Source organism: Anguilla anguilla, chromosome 7 (assembly GCF_013347855.1).
Source record: "Anguilla anguilla isolate fAngAng1 chromosome 7, fAngAng1.pri, whole genome shotgun sequence".
NCBI classification, from domain to species: domain Eukaryota; kingdom Metazoa; phylum Chordata; class Actinopteri; order Anguilliformes; family Anguillidae; genus Anguilla; species Anguilla anguilla.
The window spans coordinates 12,464,659-12,481,179 of record NC_049207.1 but is presented as its reverse complement, the minus strand read 5'-3'; the positions used below and the strand labels follow the sequence as shown (position 1 = coordinate 12,481,179).

Genomic DNA, 16,521 nt, shown 5'->3' with positions numbered 1-16,521 from the left:
GCAAACTTACGGCCGCCCTCATTTTGTCTCCGCAGTGTTTTTGGAAAGCAGGAAATCGGAACTCAGGAAAGGAGGGTCGTCAGGGCACTCTGAGGCGTCTGACTCGGGGTCTGACGACAGCTGCACTACACAGGTGAGGCATTGGGTTCGCCCTCCAGCTCTGCTGGGGCTGGCTCCTGTTTCCGCCAGTGCTGACCTGGCTTCCCTCGCTCCTCCCAGCAGAAAGACTCTTCAGAGGAAGATTCAGGGAGCTCGGAGGAAGAGGAGGAGGATGATGAGGAGGAGGAGGAGAAGAAGGTGGTGTCCTCACAGTGCGAGGCCCGAGGAGGCTCAGGGCGCTTGCCAGATCAGTACCAGGCCAGTCAGAGACACCGGCACCACGGCAAACCACTCAAAAGGTGGGCAGGGATGGGGGCAGGGATGGGGGTAGGGATGTGGGTAGGGATGGGGGCTTGAATGCACCTGCAGTTTGGGGTTTTTCCAAGACATTTCACCACCAGCTGTTCCTCTATTTATTTCCAGAAATGGTTCATGTAGTTTCTCTCATCACTGTATTGAGGGAAATGGTTTGTAAAATGTCATGAGTCAGCTGTTTTTGGAGTTCTCACTTCTGCAATCTGTTGTGCTTTTATACGTTTTTGGTTATCTTTGGTTTTATTATGATTCTAACCCCAATCAAATCCTCAAATATAGCAGTTCATTTTGGTTTCTACCAGTTTAAATCATTTACATACGGAGAATACCCTTCCTGTCATTGAAGACCTCAAAGCAAGAGGTTTGTTGGCTTTAACTGTCTTTGCTGATCTTTTTGCAGAGAACGTCCTACCTCGCCAAGCACAGAAGAGGCTATTCAGGGCATGCTGTCCATGGCAGGGCTGCTGTGTCCACAGCGGCCAGAGGAGGGCGCCACCTCTCAGGATCCCTGGTGGTCCAGCCCGGCCCGCCGCTCGCCAAACTGTGGTACGGTCTCTCTGTTGGAGGCGTTGCGTGAGTTGTGCAGGAGGCAGTGGTGTAAGGGTGTGTACGCTGTGTGTGTAAGGGGCCAGTGTGAGTGTGTCATACGGAGGGACAGGTCCGTGTGTGCTGGGTTCTGTGTGACCGTGCGTTACTGTGTCTGCCCTGTAGGTGAGGAAGAGGAGAGCCGAGGAGAGTCCACCCTCAGCCAGGTAACCCTCAAACAGCAGAGTCACACCACTGCTCTCAGATGACTGGGCCTGAAAGCTGTTCTTTTATAAGCTCATACCTGGGCATCCTGCCTACTGCTGCATTAGGCATTATCTAACGCATAATGAAAGGATATTTTTTAATAGCCTGGTGGGCATGGAGCCATATTGTCTCAATTAAATGGGTGCAATTGCAACTTTTTAGCACAGAACTTTTGTGGGTAATTATTTTCTGGATAGCGATTTTTGGCCTTTGGGTTTGATATATGTGACAAAAGTTCTTATACCTCATACACACGCACACACATCTATGTGTACGATGCATGCGTTACAAGGGTTTCCTACTTCATTTTTTTCACAAAGGCCTATTAATTTCTCAGAATCGACATTTCCACACTTTGTGAACACCTTTAAAAAAGAAAGTTCATTGACAGATTCAGGCCATTCAACCTTTTAGGCTTGTCATTTTGCCAAGAATCTGGAGTATGTAGATGTAGATGAGATGTAGCAGTTAAGCCTGATCTCCAAAAGTCTGTTTCTCATTGAGCGCTGGCATGCTATTCAATGTATTAATGACTGTGTGCAAGAACTTGGCCTTAAAGTAGCGTCTGCAATCCACTGCATTAATCCCTTTTAAACCTAAAATTCTCTGTTCGTTCCTTTTGAGAGATTGAGTGTCTTTGAGTGTCTCTTAGTAACTTTAAATTGTGATACCCAGAATCATTTTCTGGCCTTTTTTTATGTGTTTTCGATGCGGTACATTCTACATTCTGGACTGTATCTGTGGCCTGAAGGGTCATGTGACAGACCCCGCTCACCGTGCTGCTCTCCCTCTCCGGTCTCTCTCAGGGTGAGCTGAGGCCGCAGATCCACCTGGAGGCGGAGCTCCACCAGAGGATCCAGGGCAGCAAGAGCTCCATAGACAGCCAGGGCAGCAGCGGCAGCGGCGGCAGCAGCAGCAGCAGCAGCAGCAGCGAGGCGTGGTCCAATCACGGGCTCTCGCCGAACCGCTCCACCCCGCCACGCCGGGACACCAGCCCGGGGATAGACTACCAGTACAGTGAGACCTCCCTGTCCCCTCCCCTGCACCCTTCCAAAAGGCCCGCCTCCAACCCCCCGCCCATCAGCAACCAGGCCACGAAAGGTTAGTTTTCCGGTTTTCGGGGTGTGACTGTCTTTGCGGCCTTCTCTACCCCATTTTATGTTGCACTGCTCTTGATACTCGGACGATGGTTGCAGAATGAAGCGGCTTATCGCTCTGAGCTGACTGAGCTGACCATAGTGAGGTTGCTCGTCGTATTCATGGGATATTTTGACAAAGCCCTGATCTGCCTGGGGCCTGGGCTGGTCACTCAGGTCTGCTGCTTGTCTTTAGTCACGGCCTTGTGTTTGACGGGCTGGCTTTTGTTCGGTGCTGTTTTTCAGGCAAACGTCCCAAGAAGGGCATGGCCACCGCCAAGCAGAGACTGGGGAAGATCCTCAAACTGAGCCGGCACAGTCGCTTCTTTGTGTAGCGCCCTGAAAAAGAGACAGGAAGTGAAGACACTGTTGTTTCCAGCCTGAGCTGGGAAAGGAAACCCGTACCACCCCCCACCCCCCCCCCCTCCCCATGTTGGTATATCGGTTTTAGCTGTGGAGAGACAAGTGCTATGCTATAGGAATTACTGCCTAGACAGACCTTGAACACTAGCTCACGCTCACTGTGTAAGTTTAAGTGACAGGGTATCAGATTTTCACTAGCAGGTGCATGGCTTCCCCACATAAACTTGGGCCCACACACAAAAACACACACACACGGGCAGGCATACACACATGCACACACTCAGAGGCATGTGTGTGTGCACGGGCATACACACATGCACACTCACTCAGAGGCATGTGTGTGTGTGCACGGGCATACACACACACACACACTCACTCAGAGGCATGTGTGTGTGCACGGGCATACACACACACACACACTCACTCAGAGGCACACATGCACGCTCACACCGATGGAAACACAACAGACCAGACAGAGCCCAGAACCTGAAGCCATGGAAATGAGCAGGGATCATAGATGTTTTCGCTAGGATAGATTTGATCTCGGCGGAAATCCAGCTTCAAGCGGGGGGCGTTCCGAATTCCGCAGAAACGCCGTAGCGGAAGCTGATCCTGGATCAGCCGGACGTCATCAGCTGGCCCCGGCATCCGACATCACCCCCCGAGAAACATCGTCCGGGATTAAATTGAACCAACCCTTTGTATTGATACTACAACATTTGCATCTTGGCCACAGGCAACTTGTATTTCCAGAAGCTTTTTCCACCTGCTTTTTATGACTTAGAAATTGCCCCCCTGCCCCCTCCCCCTCAACAAATCACTGTACCATCAAGCAAACCTACTGCACTAACGCCAAGAATAGCATGTGGGGCCTGCTTGCTTATTCATGCTACCTGAGTGGGATTTGGATTTCCGGTTCTGTTCGTGGGACTGTTCGAGACTGTTCGTCTTGTGCTGGGACACCCGTCTCCAGGAAAAAAAAAAAGAAGGGTGCTAAGGTGAGGAACTGATATTTTAAAATGGTGCTCAAGTTTGTAATACCCCCTCCCCCACCCACCACCATCACATTCACACCAGCAATAATGCAGAAAGGAGGGATGAGGCTGACACGCAGCACTCTTAAAAAGTTCCGGTCTTCCCTGCTGTCACAGGGTTTACGGTAACGGACGAGATTTCAGGATTTCAGGAACGCGATGTGCGTTCCCTTCGAACGCGGTCACTTTCGGGGCTTCGCAAACGTACCTCATTGTCACGCATTCTGTCCGGCGATCTCCCGCGGTCTGTCCGCACGTCCCTTTCAGTGCTCGTTCGTGTTCGCTGGGAGTCTCCTGGCTCAATGTCTCAATCAAGTTTTTCAGCCTGAGAGAAAGCCATATGCAGCTATGTTGCCAAGCCATATCGCCGTGGCATTGCTTTAAAATGAACGGTGTGGTGTTTCAATGGGATAGTTCTCTGTGGTACAGGTCACATCTTTTTTTTTTTCCTTTTCGTTTGTAAATTTACTGTAAAAACCCAAGCTACAAAAAGTGATGGAGCTGAAAGAGTGGAAAGAGTTTTGCTTTTACGAGGCAGAATGACGACAGAATATCAAATGAACTCCTCTGGCGCCCCCTATCTGACAGACAGTGGAAGACAGGAGCTTTTTGGAGTGCTGCTGTGAAAATGTTTTTAAAACAGCAAAAAAAAAAGAGGTTTACTTTGTTTAAAGCATTAAATGATGTTGAAGCATTAAATAGTGTATAGAGAAATGACAGACAGAAATCATTTTCGGCTTAATTTATTTTTCTTTTTTTCCTTTTGGTGTTTGTTTCAATGTTTATTTTTGATGGCTTTTGAATGGATGTATTTATTATTATTAAAATAAGGTGAGCTGTATTCTGTTTTAATGTGAAGCCTCCACATTTAGGGATAGCAGTAGAAAGGGATCATTTTTCCTCAAGTTCTCATATACCCATCCCGTTGAAAACATGGCCTATCTTGATGTGATAATGATCAATCCAACAGCGATCACTGTTGAGTAGCATTATAGGTCACAACATGCTTTCTCTAGTTTTGGCTTCTAATCTTTCTTTTGGGTGTATTTTGTGAATTAACACAATTCTGATCGTGAATTACTGGTGTTCTTGCTTTCCTTATGAGCCTAACATTGCTTTTTTATATTTGTGTCATGTCTGTTTAATATGGTTTTAATACCTATCCACCTGGCTGTTTTAGCATTTAGTCTCTTGAGCAGTATGGGTTGTGTACCACAGATGTGTTGACCGTGATTCCACACTTCCTCCAGACGGGACAAAGAGAAGACGGTTTGAGTTTTTTTGTATTCTGTTTTTAACCAGAGTGGCCTGTTTTAAGAAGAGTTGGAACGTTTGTTTCCTGGTTTCTCAAGTAATGATGTCTAGAAGATACGTTTGTGCTAGCACTGAGTGCTCGTGCGCTAGGTGTATTTATGGCTACTGATTCGGCTATTGAAAGAGATGGATCTCCACTTTAACCCATATCATATTTATCAGTATTTTTCCTTGGGAGCCCAGGCATCGAACCGCATGTTAATCTAGAAATGTGTATTTTTTAAAAACGCGGTGCCAGTTCTGTCACACAGCGTGGGGTGCACCACTCAGTCAGAACTCAAGTGCGTTTTCCCTTTCCCAGTCCATTCTACGCTGGCTTTTGAGCCCTCAGGTAACTGTAATTGAGAATTTGAATTCCTGTGGCAGAAAATGTTGGATTTGGTCCTGGTTTTATTATTTTTTTTCCAGAATTGGGATTCCCATGATCTGGTGCTTTTTGGTCAGTGTTTGTATTGAGAACTTCTTCTCAGGGACAGATTCCGCTGTCAAAAGACCTCCGATTTCGTCACCAGCAGCGAGCAGCGAGCCAATAAACACTTCTCCAATATCCATGTACGACCTCCAGCAACCTTTAACTCCTCATAACATTGTGTGCCTGTATCATAGACTTCACCGGCCTCGCTTCATGTTGTATGTTTGTCCTCGTGATATGAGAAACTGCATATAGGTAGTCTTCCTTCACTACGACAGTTTTATGTGTGCGTGTGTGAACTCCAAGGAAATCTCGAATCTTCCCAAACCTACTTTTGGACGAGGAATTGACACATTTCGTTCTATCCTGCTGGGTGCCATTTGTCTTTCGATTTTGCAGCAAAGCGCAAGATTCTAACCGATCTCAGATCCAACGATGTGCAAGGACAAAGTTGCCTGGTGCTCAAACTGCTCTTGATCCATGCTTTTTGACGTCTGTTGAGATTTAAAATGTTTTTGCGTGCCACTGCATACGTGTATTCATGCGGAAAGCAAACCTCTCTCGTTTGACCTGTTGACACGTGTCTGTTGTTAAATATTGCGTTTCTGTACAGAGAACACAAAAGGCTAGCTTAGCGGCCTCCGATGATGTCAGGACAGTTAGTTAACCCATCCCGCGGACTCACGAACCTGCTGCCTGCCGAGACGTATTGCACTAATTTCATCCAGGCTTAAGCTAGTGTAGCTGTCACCTTTGAACGACACCAGACTCAAAGTCCCCCGGTTCAAAGTGTGACTTTCAGCCTGCTCGCATGACCTGTATTAAGCTCTCGTTAGCGCAAGGTGCTAGCTGTTTGGCCTGTTAAGCAGCCCTTGCGGGGAACTCAGTTCTAGTGCTCAAGCATTTTGCTTCGACGCATCCCAAGCTAATGAGAAAATATGCTTGATTTAATTTTATCCTATGAGGAAAAAATTAAAGCTACACTGAAGAGCTGAACAGGCATTTTCTTGTTCCTTTTTTTCTTTCCACCATTCAACCGGATTATCTCATGACACTAGTTTCGTTTTCCACACGTTTGCTGGTCATACACCTTTTGGTAATCATGTAACTGACCTGCAGGCGGGATGTTTTATATGCAGTACTATTAATTGTACAGTATTTATTTGGCTTTGGCATTTGTTTTTGATCATTGTGAATGGAAGTATTGATGGTCATGGTGTGTACTTTTCCTTTACCTTGATTCCTTCAGTCATTTGGATGTTTTTAAATGTTGTTTTTCATATTTGATTTTTAAAAAACGAGAAGTGTAGATCTTTGTTAACCATTGCAATGCATCTTGAATATTAATTTCTGCATCTCAGAATGGGCCTGTAAATATTAAAATAAGATTTCTTAGTCAATTTTGTTTCTGGTTGTGTTGTTTCACTAGCCCTTTGGCCAGGACTCAAAAATTGTTTGAAATTGACTTTGTTTAAATAAATTTTAAAAATTAAATTTCCAAAATAAAATAAAAGCAATCAAACTGTTTACACTGTGGAAATTTCTGTCATTAGTATCATCACACAGAACAGGGGGATTTAGCAGACAGCAGTTTACTTTATTGCTCTATGTACAATGCTGAAGCCTTTCAGCTCGTCCGACTGAAGACATGGTCCAACTCCTCAGCAGTAGCCCAGCACACTAAGACAAGGGGACAGAGAACAATAATTCAGTCATAAATAGCCCATGAGACTACACGCGACTGACACGGCCTGTTTATTTGCCCGTGCTCGGCCTTCAAAAGATTAAAGAAAACCACCTCCACACAACTGCCCTATACTGTGCAACATGACTGCAGTCTTGAGAGGAGATTAAGTGAGAAGGACAAGACCTGAGGTGGAAACTGAAGCACTGACAGAGAAATCACCCAAATTCATTTAAACTGATGCAAATGAGCATGCAAATTACCACCCAAACAAGTAGAACTAGCAGTTTAAAAATAAGGAAAAAAGATTCCAGGATGAAATTCTGCACACACAATGTGGCAAAGTGCTATTAATAAGCAGACATTTTAATGTATGTCACATTACATTTTTTAAAAGTTATGGATTCAATCTAATGGTACCAGTACAAATCCAAATTTTACCCACTACCTACCCTCTAACAATGTTTCAGATACCCACACTGCCAGCAGTAGCAAAGCTCATAGGAAATCAGTGAGACAAGGTCAGTCTTTCCAGAGAGAGCAAAAGGAGTGACCAGGCCTGTTTTGAATGGCCTGAGGCTTAGCATCTGCTTCCTCTGGGAATGTATGCCACACTTAGTTTCTCCTCTGAATCATCCTTTAAGTTCTGAGATGAGAAACATCACATTTTAAGCGGTTTCGGGATACAGATGTTCTGTTACACAGGGATTGCCTTTACCTCGAGACTGGGGGTCACAAGTTAGCGAGGCTTTCTTCACTCATCATCGTCATCCTCCCCCTCTTCCTCCCCCTCACCAAGTGGTGGGATCCCCAGTTCTTCATCAGTCCACTTGGAGGCATCAGGCCAGGGGAAGTGACCCTGAACACACAAGAAAGTTTAAGAATCACCAGCTACTCTGGCTTCAGACAAAGTTAATGGTGTAATTATCAAGACACACAAGCCGTTGTGGCTGTGGATGGGTAAATCCTCCCCTCCTTCCCTCAACATACTTCCAGGCAGGAGACAAGAGGTAGTGGGGGAAAGGAGGAGACGCACCGAGAGTAGCTAGACTGGCTAGCTTGCTTTTCAGCTAGCTGTCCAGCTGCCCCGCATTACACTATTTTTCAAGGGCTGGGGAAAAGTGTAATTGTCCCCACACTTGCAGATTTGAGATAAGTTGTGTGTGGGCACAATCTGAGTCCAGAAGCAACACAGGCAATAGGCACACTTTAGCAACTTGTCGCCACTTCACTCACAAACACTGCATCTGGGTCATGCCAGAAGTGCCACAGGATCCAGAACCACATGGCACCACTCAGCAGCTCTGCCTGGAAGTGCTGGTTCTTGGTGAGCTGAGGAAACTGCCTGTACTGGGCCTCAATGTGAGGTCCGCCGCCAGCTCTAAAAACAGAACAGACAGCATTCAAATGAGCGAACGAGCAGTCACGCACAGGTACACACTGAACACTAACGCAGCTCCACTATCTTGGTCGTCACAGATTACGTTAATTTCGTCAAATAAAATTAATATATTGGATACTTATCGACAATCACAACTCACTTTCATACTATTCTACAAGACAACGCCATAACAGAAGCGAAAAGACACAGTCGTTGAATGACGTTGCCTATCGCAATGCACACGTGTTCTGTGTTTATGGTTCAGACAATACTTAAAAGCAATACTAAAGATGCTGCAAGGTTAGTTCAACATTGCTGCATGGCGTTTTAGACGCTTTTGCATGTTTATCCACGTCTATTACGCGTACAGCAATTCCACAGCACCACCCACTGGATGTTTTACTCGTTAGCTAGCCATCTAGCTACATTAGCTCGCTAGCTAGCTAGCTAACAGGACCAGTAAGGTTACCCCTATATATCGATAGCTAGCAAAGATAAAAATAATTATTACTGCACTCTTATCTTAAAGGCTATATATACGAACATTAGCAATACAATAGTTCAAATTAACAGTTGTAACATTAAATAACGTTTAACGATTGCTACGTGTGTTAGCTATTTATTTGACAAATTGAAATTGTTACAGCTATCTATTTTTTTATTGTTCTAACTGAAGCAATGCGTACCATAAATGAAAAGTTAGCGAACATTAGTCTAATACATAACGTTCGTTATGCTTTCAGGTATCCGTAAAACTGACTTGCAAGCTAGTTTGTATGCGTTACAGCCTATTTAGCTGCCTCCGTTAACCAGCTAACATTAGCTAGAAATTGTTACCCCAAGCTTCCTACTTACTTTCTGACGACCATTTTCTGAGGGCCCCGTCTTAGAAGCTGCACTCCGGCTCGGAGCACACCCACAGTTCTTCCAAGAGAAGACATGTTGCTTTATTTACTGTTCCCTCTCCCCACTTTCATACACCATACCATACGCTACAAATGTCACCTTCCCTCATCCAAAATGAACTGGGCCTGTTAGCCACTAATAACAAACGTCGTGATTGGACGGCTGGAGGGAACGTTCTTTTGTGGTCTTGACGAATCCACGGCAGCCAATAAAAAAACACCAAAACTAAAACAAAAAATAATTTTGCGTTCGTGTCGAAAAACCTGATCAAAACAACGCTTACTAGGTGTATCAGTTATTTACCCAATCAACGGCTGGCGATGGAAAAACACAAAACCTACAGACACTGCGACCCTTCAGGGCTGGATTCTGACGCCTACGTTAAACCATCGGGTAATGGTTCCCTGACTCACCAGTAGAGAGAGACAGAGACCTTTTCTGGTTCTTTTGCGGTAACGTTATTGTCAGTTCTCATCATTTATTGTACAGTATTTTAACTACTGACTTATATCTGCGATACATTTCCAGATCCCAAATCCTAGCCTGAGTCATTAAGTGTATTAGTACTGATAGAGTACTTTCTGCTGGATCAGTTGACAAATGAGAGTGCACACCATATATTCTTAGTTTAGCTTTATTATTATACGGCATTTAAAGACAGCATTATCCTTATCTTAATAGCACTTAAAATACAAATGGAAAAAAAAAAAAAAAAAAAACAGAATCGTGCCCTATAGGTGCAATATACTGGCAGCAGAGTTTCATCCGTCATGGTATAATCTAATACAGGGATCAAGCATGATTTTTAAAAGAACGTTTAAAGTATTAAGGTAGAAATGTGGCTGTTGTGTTCACATAAAATAAGTGCCACTCTTCCTTTACTATTTTCTATATTTGCTTTTGTAATGTTAAAAATGGTGTGTTGCACATTACCTGTCATGATTTAACAGAATTTATTTAGGATTATGCTGAGCTATCTGGAGGACAGGTTCAATCAGTCAGTCAGTTGAGTGGGGTCCATGGCTAGTCGTCTTCATCAGTCAAAATATATTTACATGTTTTTAAATTTCACAGAAGCCTTCAGGGGTGTGGAGGTGTCTGTGAGGTAATGTTCCTTGACATATCTGTGGTGATTCTGTCTGTATGAGCCACAAACCACTTTTCACTAAAAACATCAACAAAAACAACCTTATACTGGCAAAATATCCATGCCTCCTCCATCACTGAAGATAGAAATAGTTCTGGTAACAGCCCCTGTCATGGCAAATGTAAAAGAATATACATTGTAGGTTGTTTTCACTGACTGATGCTTGTGTCAATAAATGATGAAAAATGCAAATTATATTGACCCAGTGCTCAAGCATAATGGTGCATCCAGGTATGCCATACTTAACCTATTAGGAGCTGCCTTTAATGAAACCAAATTTATTGCTGGGGAAAAAGCAGGTAAGGTGCTGTGAACATTCTGGGACACCTGGCATCCTGTTGACTTACCTATTAGTAAAGAGAAAGGTAGTATAAAGACACATACATTGCACAGGTGTTGGGAGTATGAAGTATACCTAACAAAGACCTTTTGAGATCTATTACATGCTTGCACCATCAAACTTTCCTTGGGGCCATTTAATATAGTGTGTGAGTATCTTTTTCCTCATTAGGCTATAAATACAAGCAGATATATGGCTTATCACCTATATTAACTTGCAAATGTTCTATGGGATATATTGAGCACCATTCGTAATGGGGTTAAACCAGTTTACCTTAGAAAACTATTGTGAACTTTGCTGTCCTATAGGCTACATAATGTTTTTACAGGACTAGGACTTCAGAGTCTCGCCAACCGATGAGATTTCAATTTATAAACCTTTGGTGAAACAGTATGTATTTTAACCTGAAATGCATTTCCGTCGTGCGACAGGAACTTGACCGTAACCAACTATGCAACCTACATCGGAATAAACTGATTACCCCATTCAAACAACTGTCCCCCCCCCTTTTTTTTTTACTGCACCGCAACAATGTAACTATTCTCAGCTCACACCAGGGGGCGCTTTATAAATGTTAGGCGGATAACGGATGTTTTAATGTTACACGACACTGCTTCTGTAATGTGTTGGCATGCGGGTCTCTTTGGTTGTTTGTGTCAGAAATTTTAACGTAGGCGTTGTTCGCAAGGGTAACATCCTCTTTAATTCCTAAATTACTGTATCGTCATCAGTAGTGACTCGTTTCTAAATGCGGATATACAGATGAGCACGTCTGCCGAGGTTAGTGACTTAATGGGTGCCACATAACGGTCTTTCAGCCTCTAAGCTATTTAAATTCATATTCAGCCAATTAACGCCGGCACCGAGATCCAAATGCGCTTTGGTGTGCAGTTGCTAATATTTGCAGAAAACGCTGACCAAGAAAATGTTTTTAGCATATCGAATTCAACATGTTTGGTATTCATGTTGGTATATTGAATTTCGAGGCTTGCTGGTAATACTTTGACAGTAACCGTTTGCACTTCCTTTTAATAGCTGTTCGAGGTTCCAGCAGAAATGACATTTCAGAACGCGCAGCCAATGCTATCTGTGTAATGAACAGATGCGGATGTCAAAAATGGTTTTATATGCAAAGTACACCATTCTTATGAAGCTGCCCAGCTCACTGCCATTTTGATAATTTACAGAAGCACACGTACACTTTGCTTTGGAATCGGTTATTTTTAGGAATGTACAAGCCCAAATGCCCCAGATAATTGTTAGCGGGCTCTACATTTTATAATTATTCACAGATGATTTTACTTTTAGCAGAATATTTCTGCAGCATTATATATTTGCAAACCAGGTATCGATACATGCACGGATCTGCTGCGTCTGTTTATGGAATTCTGACGTGCGTTGCAGGCGTTATTCTCCCGTTGCCAACTGTCAGTCATAATTTTATGAAAACATATTTTATTCAAGCGTGGGTGATTAAAAAAAAAATCTGTTCAACTGTACAACTTGGAATAATCCAAAGGAAAATGAATTGAGACCATTACGTGAGATGTGCCAGTTGAGCAGACACCTGCTAGCCTGATTGCCATTTAAGGCAATGCTTTGAAATGTAGTCTTCCGTTTAAACAATTCATCATTTAAGCCCCACAATACTGTCTCTTCCTGTGTTTATCAAAAGTAAAATTAAGTATAGGGATTAAAACATTTTGCTTTAGAATATCCCAACAAAACAACCGCATTGCAAACCTTTTGAAAAGGCTCATTATATAGTGCTTTCCTGGTGAGCGGTTTTGCTTTCTCAAGCAGCCTTCAAGCCCAAGGGAGGACGGGTCCAAACATCCAAACAGAATTGCGACACCCATAAACGCATTCTTGTACAACTGTGGAACTACATGAGAACGGTTGTTTGACACCCAGCAACCAGCTGCTGCATTGTCTTCTCTGGATAGCTGCAGCAGAGATGATGGTGGAGCAGGCAGTAGGTGATAAAGATCTAGAAAAGCACCTGAAATGAAACGACCATTACGAGCACAGGTCTTAACACTTCATATCTTAAAATTCACGAGAATATCAACTATCAGATGGGCCTCAAAGTTAAACCTCACCTCATACTGAAAGACTTTTTAATTGAATTCTAGTAAAGAAAACATTTTGTTCAACTGAGGACTTCAGCCATGCCAGATACATATCTTCTGACAGTTATTTCTCATTTTGGTGTGCTACAAAGCCAAATTAAAATATGTTTATACTCTATTTTTCTACCCTCAATAAAAGTCCACCTGTGTTCAATTACATGGCTGAACTGAAATGGCAGGTCAGATCAGCTGCCCTGTTGTGAAGATCAAGGAACTGCCCATGTAACTTTGAGAAATAACTTGGTTATAAAGACCTTTCTTGGAGTAATGGTTAAGTCTGCTGAAACAAAATGCCACAACCCAGACAATACCAACAGCAGGCCATCCTCCAATATTGAGCAAACGGACAAGGGCAATCGTCAGAGAAGTCACTAAAAGGCCAGCTATAATACTGTGGGGAAAGAAGCTGCAGAGCTGATTGGCTGAAATGGGAGAAACTGTCCATAGACCAAGAATCTCTTCAGATCTGGCCTCTGTGAGAGTGGCTGGACAGAAGTGAATTCTGAGAAAGGTCAACATTAATGCAGATCATGAAGTTTGCCACAAGCCGCCCCCCCCCCCCCCCCCCAAAACACAGCCCATTACTAAGGTAACACTGTCCCTGCCATAAAGCATTGTGATGGGGTTTCTTTTCAGCAGGAGGAACGGAGTCAAATACAGGCAAATCCTTGAACCCGTTTCAGTCTGCTAAAGATCAGTATTTAGAACAAAGATTCATGTTCAAACAGGGCAATGACCCAAAGAACACAAAGGAATGGCTTAAAAAGGAGGTCCGTATTCTGTCGAGCCAAAACCCAGCCTTAAATCTATGACCTGAAATTTGCTGTCCACCGATATTGTGCCAGAACAAATTTTGCATGGAGGAATTGGAAGGGGGGGGGGTGTAGCTGTAATACCCAGGTAAGATTTAATTGTGCTTTATGACTGGCCTTAAGCAGTTGACAATGGACAGGTATTGTATTACTCCAGCTATACTCCCTCCCACCTCTATATAGACCAACTGTGACACACAATACTTCCCATGCAGATTCAGTGACTGTTTTATAATTTAGCCAGTTGGTGCGGTCATAATCAAACACCTTGGATGATGCTGGGTAGCATGCATCACCTCAGATGATGCATGCTACCCAGCAAGGCTGAGGAGTGGTAAGAGAATTTATATATTTTACATATATTTCTTTATTCAAACAACCTACAAAGGCACATTAAATGCTGCGACAGATGTTACCCCATCCATACATCACCTCCCACCATTTCATCCTAAATGACCTCTGGAGGCTGTGGTACATGTACTGAGCCAGATGAATATTAATTATAGGTAAGGAACACCATGTCAGGCAGAGAAAAACATGGACACAGAACAAAAAGATATCATATGCAAGACTTTACTACAAAATCCTCTTAACTGCTGCACACAAAAACAATCAGACTTGCTGCCTGGAAACCATGGCAGTACTATGCAAAACTCACCACTGCATACGGACAAGGTAGCCCCTGAAAAAACATACAAAAAAATAAATGTTTGGCGAGCTAGTTCATTTTAAAACTAGCACGATTTAACAGAACAGCACAATCGACGCTTGTTTACTGGGGTATACAGCTTCTATAGTTATCTACACAACATACCGTCGCAATTTGAGAAATCGACCAAAGTATTTCAAAAATAAAACGAATGCACTAAAACATTATGGCTGATTGTGCAATGTCGTCCATGCCACGCCCATGTCAAGGTTTCACAAATGAACCTCAAGCTCTGGGTTAGCTAGTGGCTACATCCAAGTGGCACAGAAAAAAAAAGCATTCGCCATTTACTAATGACAAGACGAGAAGCAGCGGACGACAACATGGCGGACCCGGGCAGTAACTTTAGCTAATGAACTCGTTCGTGATCTTTCCAAGCTGTCTAGACATAACGCGATTTAACGTAAAGTAGTTATAATACATCGCAAGAATTGTGCATTAAATGAAACGACATAGCAAGCTAGAGTTACTATTATCAATAACACAATAACAACAAAATTCAATGAACTAACGTTAATAGATTAGCTCTGCGTTTCCGGTTATCCTTTTAACGCAAAAAGGATTTGAATGTTTGTCATATGCAGTACTTTGCGAGAAACCCCGCAACATTTTAAGTTTGCTCACTCCCGTTACTCCTTCACTAATTCCAGTCTGGCCCCGTTACAAATACTCGAGCATCTAGCTAATGAAAGCCAATTTAAGACTGGTAGAAAATAGGATCACCTCCCCAACTGCTAATCATTACCAAACCATACGGAACTGTTGAAGAGTGACGTCTGGAGCAAAGACGGAAACAATGTTGAGTCCAAAACGAGGAAAAGTGCACCCTTTAAGGGCTCGCCAAGATTTAAATGGCTTTTTGTCTTTTAGCCACTGAAACGTCAAAACAGGAAGTGCCCCCCTTCTGCTGGCTTTCCGCTGTGCTACTCTCGGGATCGCGCAGTCCCACCCCTAACTGCGCGTTCTTGACACTAACCAAAGGTTGACTCCGCCGCCATCTTCTATACGGCCACCATATCCTCACTACAGATATTAATAAAATGTGTGCGTTACTTCAACAAGCGATACTCCGTTTGCAAAGAAATATACTTGCGCATACAGAATACATTCAGAAAATCCATAAACAATAGAAACGCTCTGCACTGCTCTTGCACGGTTGTTGTACCCTGCCCTCTAATGGCGCCGTCGCCTCGTTTGAAGCAAGATGGTTCTTCTCCGCTTGCGCCGCTCTCCCCTCGCAGCTCAGAGCCCACCCTCCTCTCACGGTCAAGTGATGTCATGAAGAGCCAACCAACGCCTCCAAAACATGACAACGCATGCATTATTGGTTAGAGACGTCGTCAATCTTTTCAGCAACGCAGAAGGAGGGGTAATTACGGAGGAAGATGCGCCATTTTGCGATAACATAAAATATCAATGGCTAAAATTAATCAATGACCGCACTTATATTTAAATGAAACAAACGACACAATGGCAGAGTATTTAAAGTAAGATACGTAAACACAGGCCCTAAAATGGAATTAACAAATAAAAAATACATATTGACGTTGTTAACGAATCGGAAGCAGAAAAGCGGTTACTATTGTTTTCTCAAAACAAAAAATATCCGGCGTGCTTTGGACTGCGAACTAACTTCGGGACGGAGAACGCCAGTAACCCTTGTTCATTTTCCAAAGCGGCTTCGATCTCCATAGACGACACCGAAAGAAAGGAGACATCCGATAGACTTTATACCACTCATAGAGCGCGTGCGCAGGGGGCTGCGGTTTGGCCAGAACAATCTTGTGTGGGGGAGGGGAAACTCATTCGGAATGTGAATAGGAGGATTTTGGAAAGCACTGTAGGAGAATTCTGCACAGTGCTACGATTAACATCAGGTTTGTGACGTTTCGGGATGGATTTTGAAACCTTAGCTACAAAGATGTAGCAGTTAAGATACATCTAC

The 16,521-nt window shown here is 43.6% G+C and overlaps 2 protein-coding genes and 1 long non-coding RNA gene across 5 annotated transcripts in view; 1 reads left to right on the top strand and 2 right to left on the bottom strand.

The window, feature by feature from the left end:
• kdm7ab (lysine (K)-specific demethylase 7Ab) overlaps positions 1–6,979 on the top strand; it is a 37,388-nt gene extending 30,409 nt beyond the window's left edge. Inside the window, exons 15-20 of one of the 3 annotated variants that reach the window (XM_035425818.1) lie at positions 36–133; positions 223–398; positions 815–960; positions 1,126–1,165; positions 2,009–2,307; positions 2,589–6,979. In XM_035425818.1, coding sequence (XP_035281709.1) covers positions 36–133; positions 223–398; positions 815–960; positions 1,126–1,165; positions 2,009–2,307; positions 2,589–2,677 — 848 coding nt within the window. In that variant the 3' untranslated portion in view covers positions 2,678–6,979. Of the gene's footprint in view, positions 1–35; positions 134–219; positions 399–814; positions 961–1,125; positions 1,167–2,008; positions 2,308–2,588 lie in introns of all 3 variants that reach the window. The other 2 variants (XM_035425816.1, XM_035425817.1) reach the window with 2 other exon arrangements.
• A 62-nt stretch (positions 6,980–7,041) lies between these two features.
• On the bottom strand, positions 7,042–9,638 carry ndufb2 (NADH:ubiquinone oxidoreductase subunit B2). The gene is made up of 4 exons (XM_035425819.1): positions 9,386–9,638; positions 8,386–8,530; positions 7,868–8,008; positions 7,042–7,145 (listed from the first exon to the last, which is right to left on the bottom strand). The coding sequence occupies exons 1-3, from the start codon at positions 9,469–9,471 to the stop codon at positions 7,904–7,906; spliced, it is 336 nt and encodes a 111-aa protein (XP_035281710.1). The 5' UTR covers positions 9,472–9,638; the 3' UTR covers positions 7,042–7,145; positions 7,868–7,903.
• Positions 9,639–10,056: 418 nt separating this feature from the next.
• On the bottom strand, positions 10,057–16,305 carry LOC118231712. Its single transcript, XR_004766130.1, has 2 exons — positions 10,831–16,305; positions 10,057–10,690 (listed from the first exon to the last, which is right to left on the bottom strand). It is a non-coding gene; the product is annotated as an uncharacterized LOC118231712 (long non-coding RNA).
• Between the last annotated feature and the right edge of the window lie 216 nt (positions 16,306–16,521).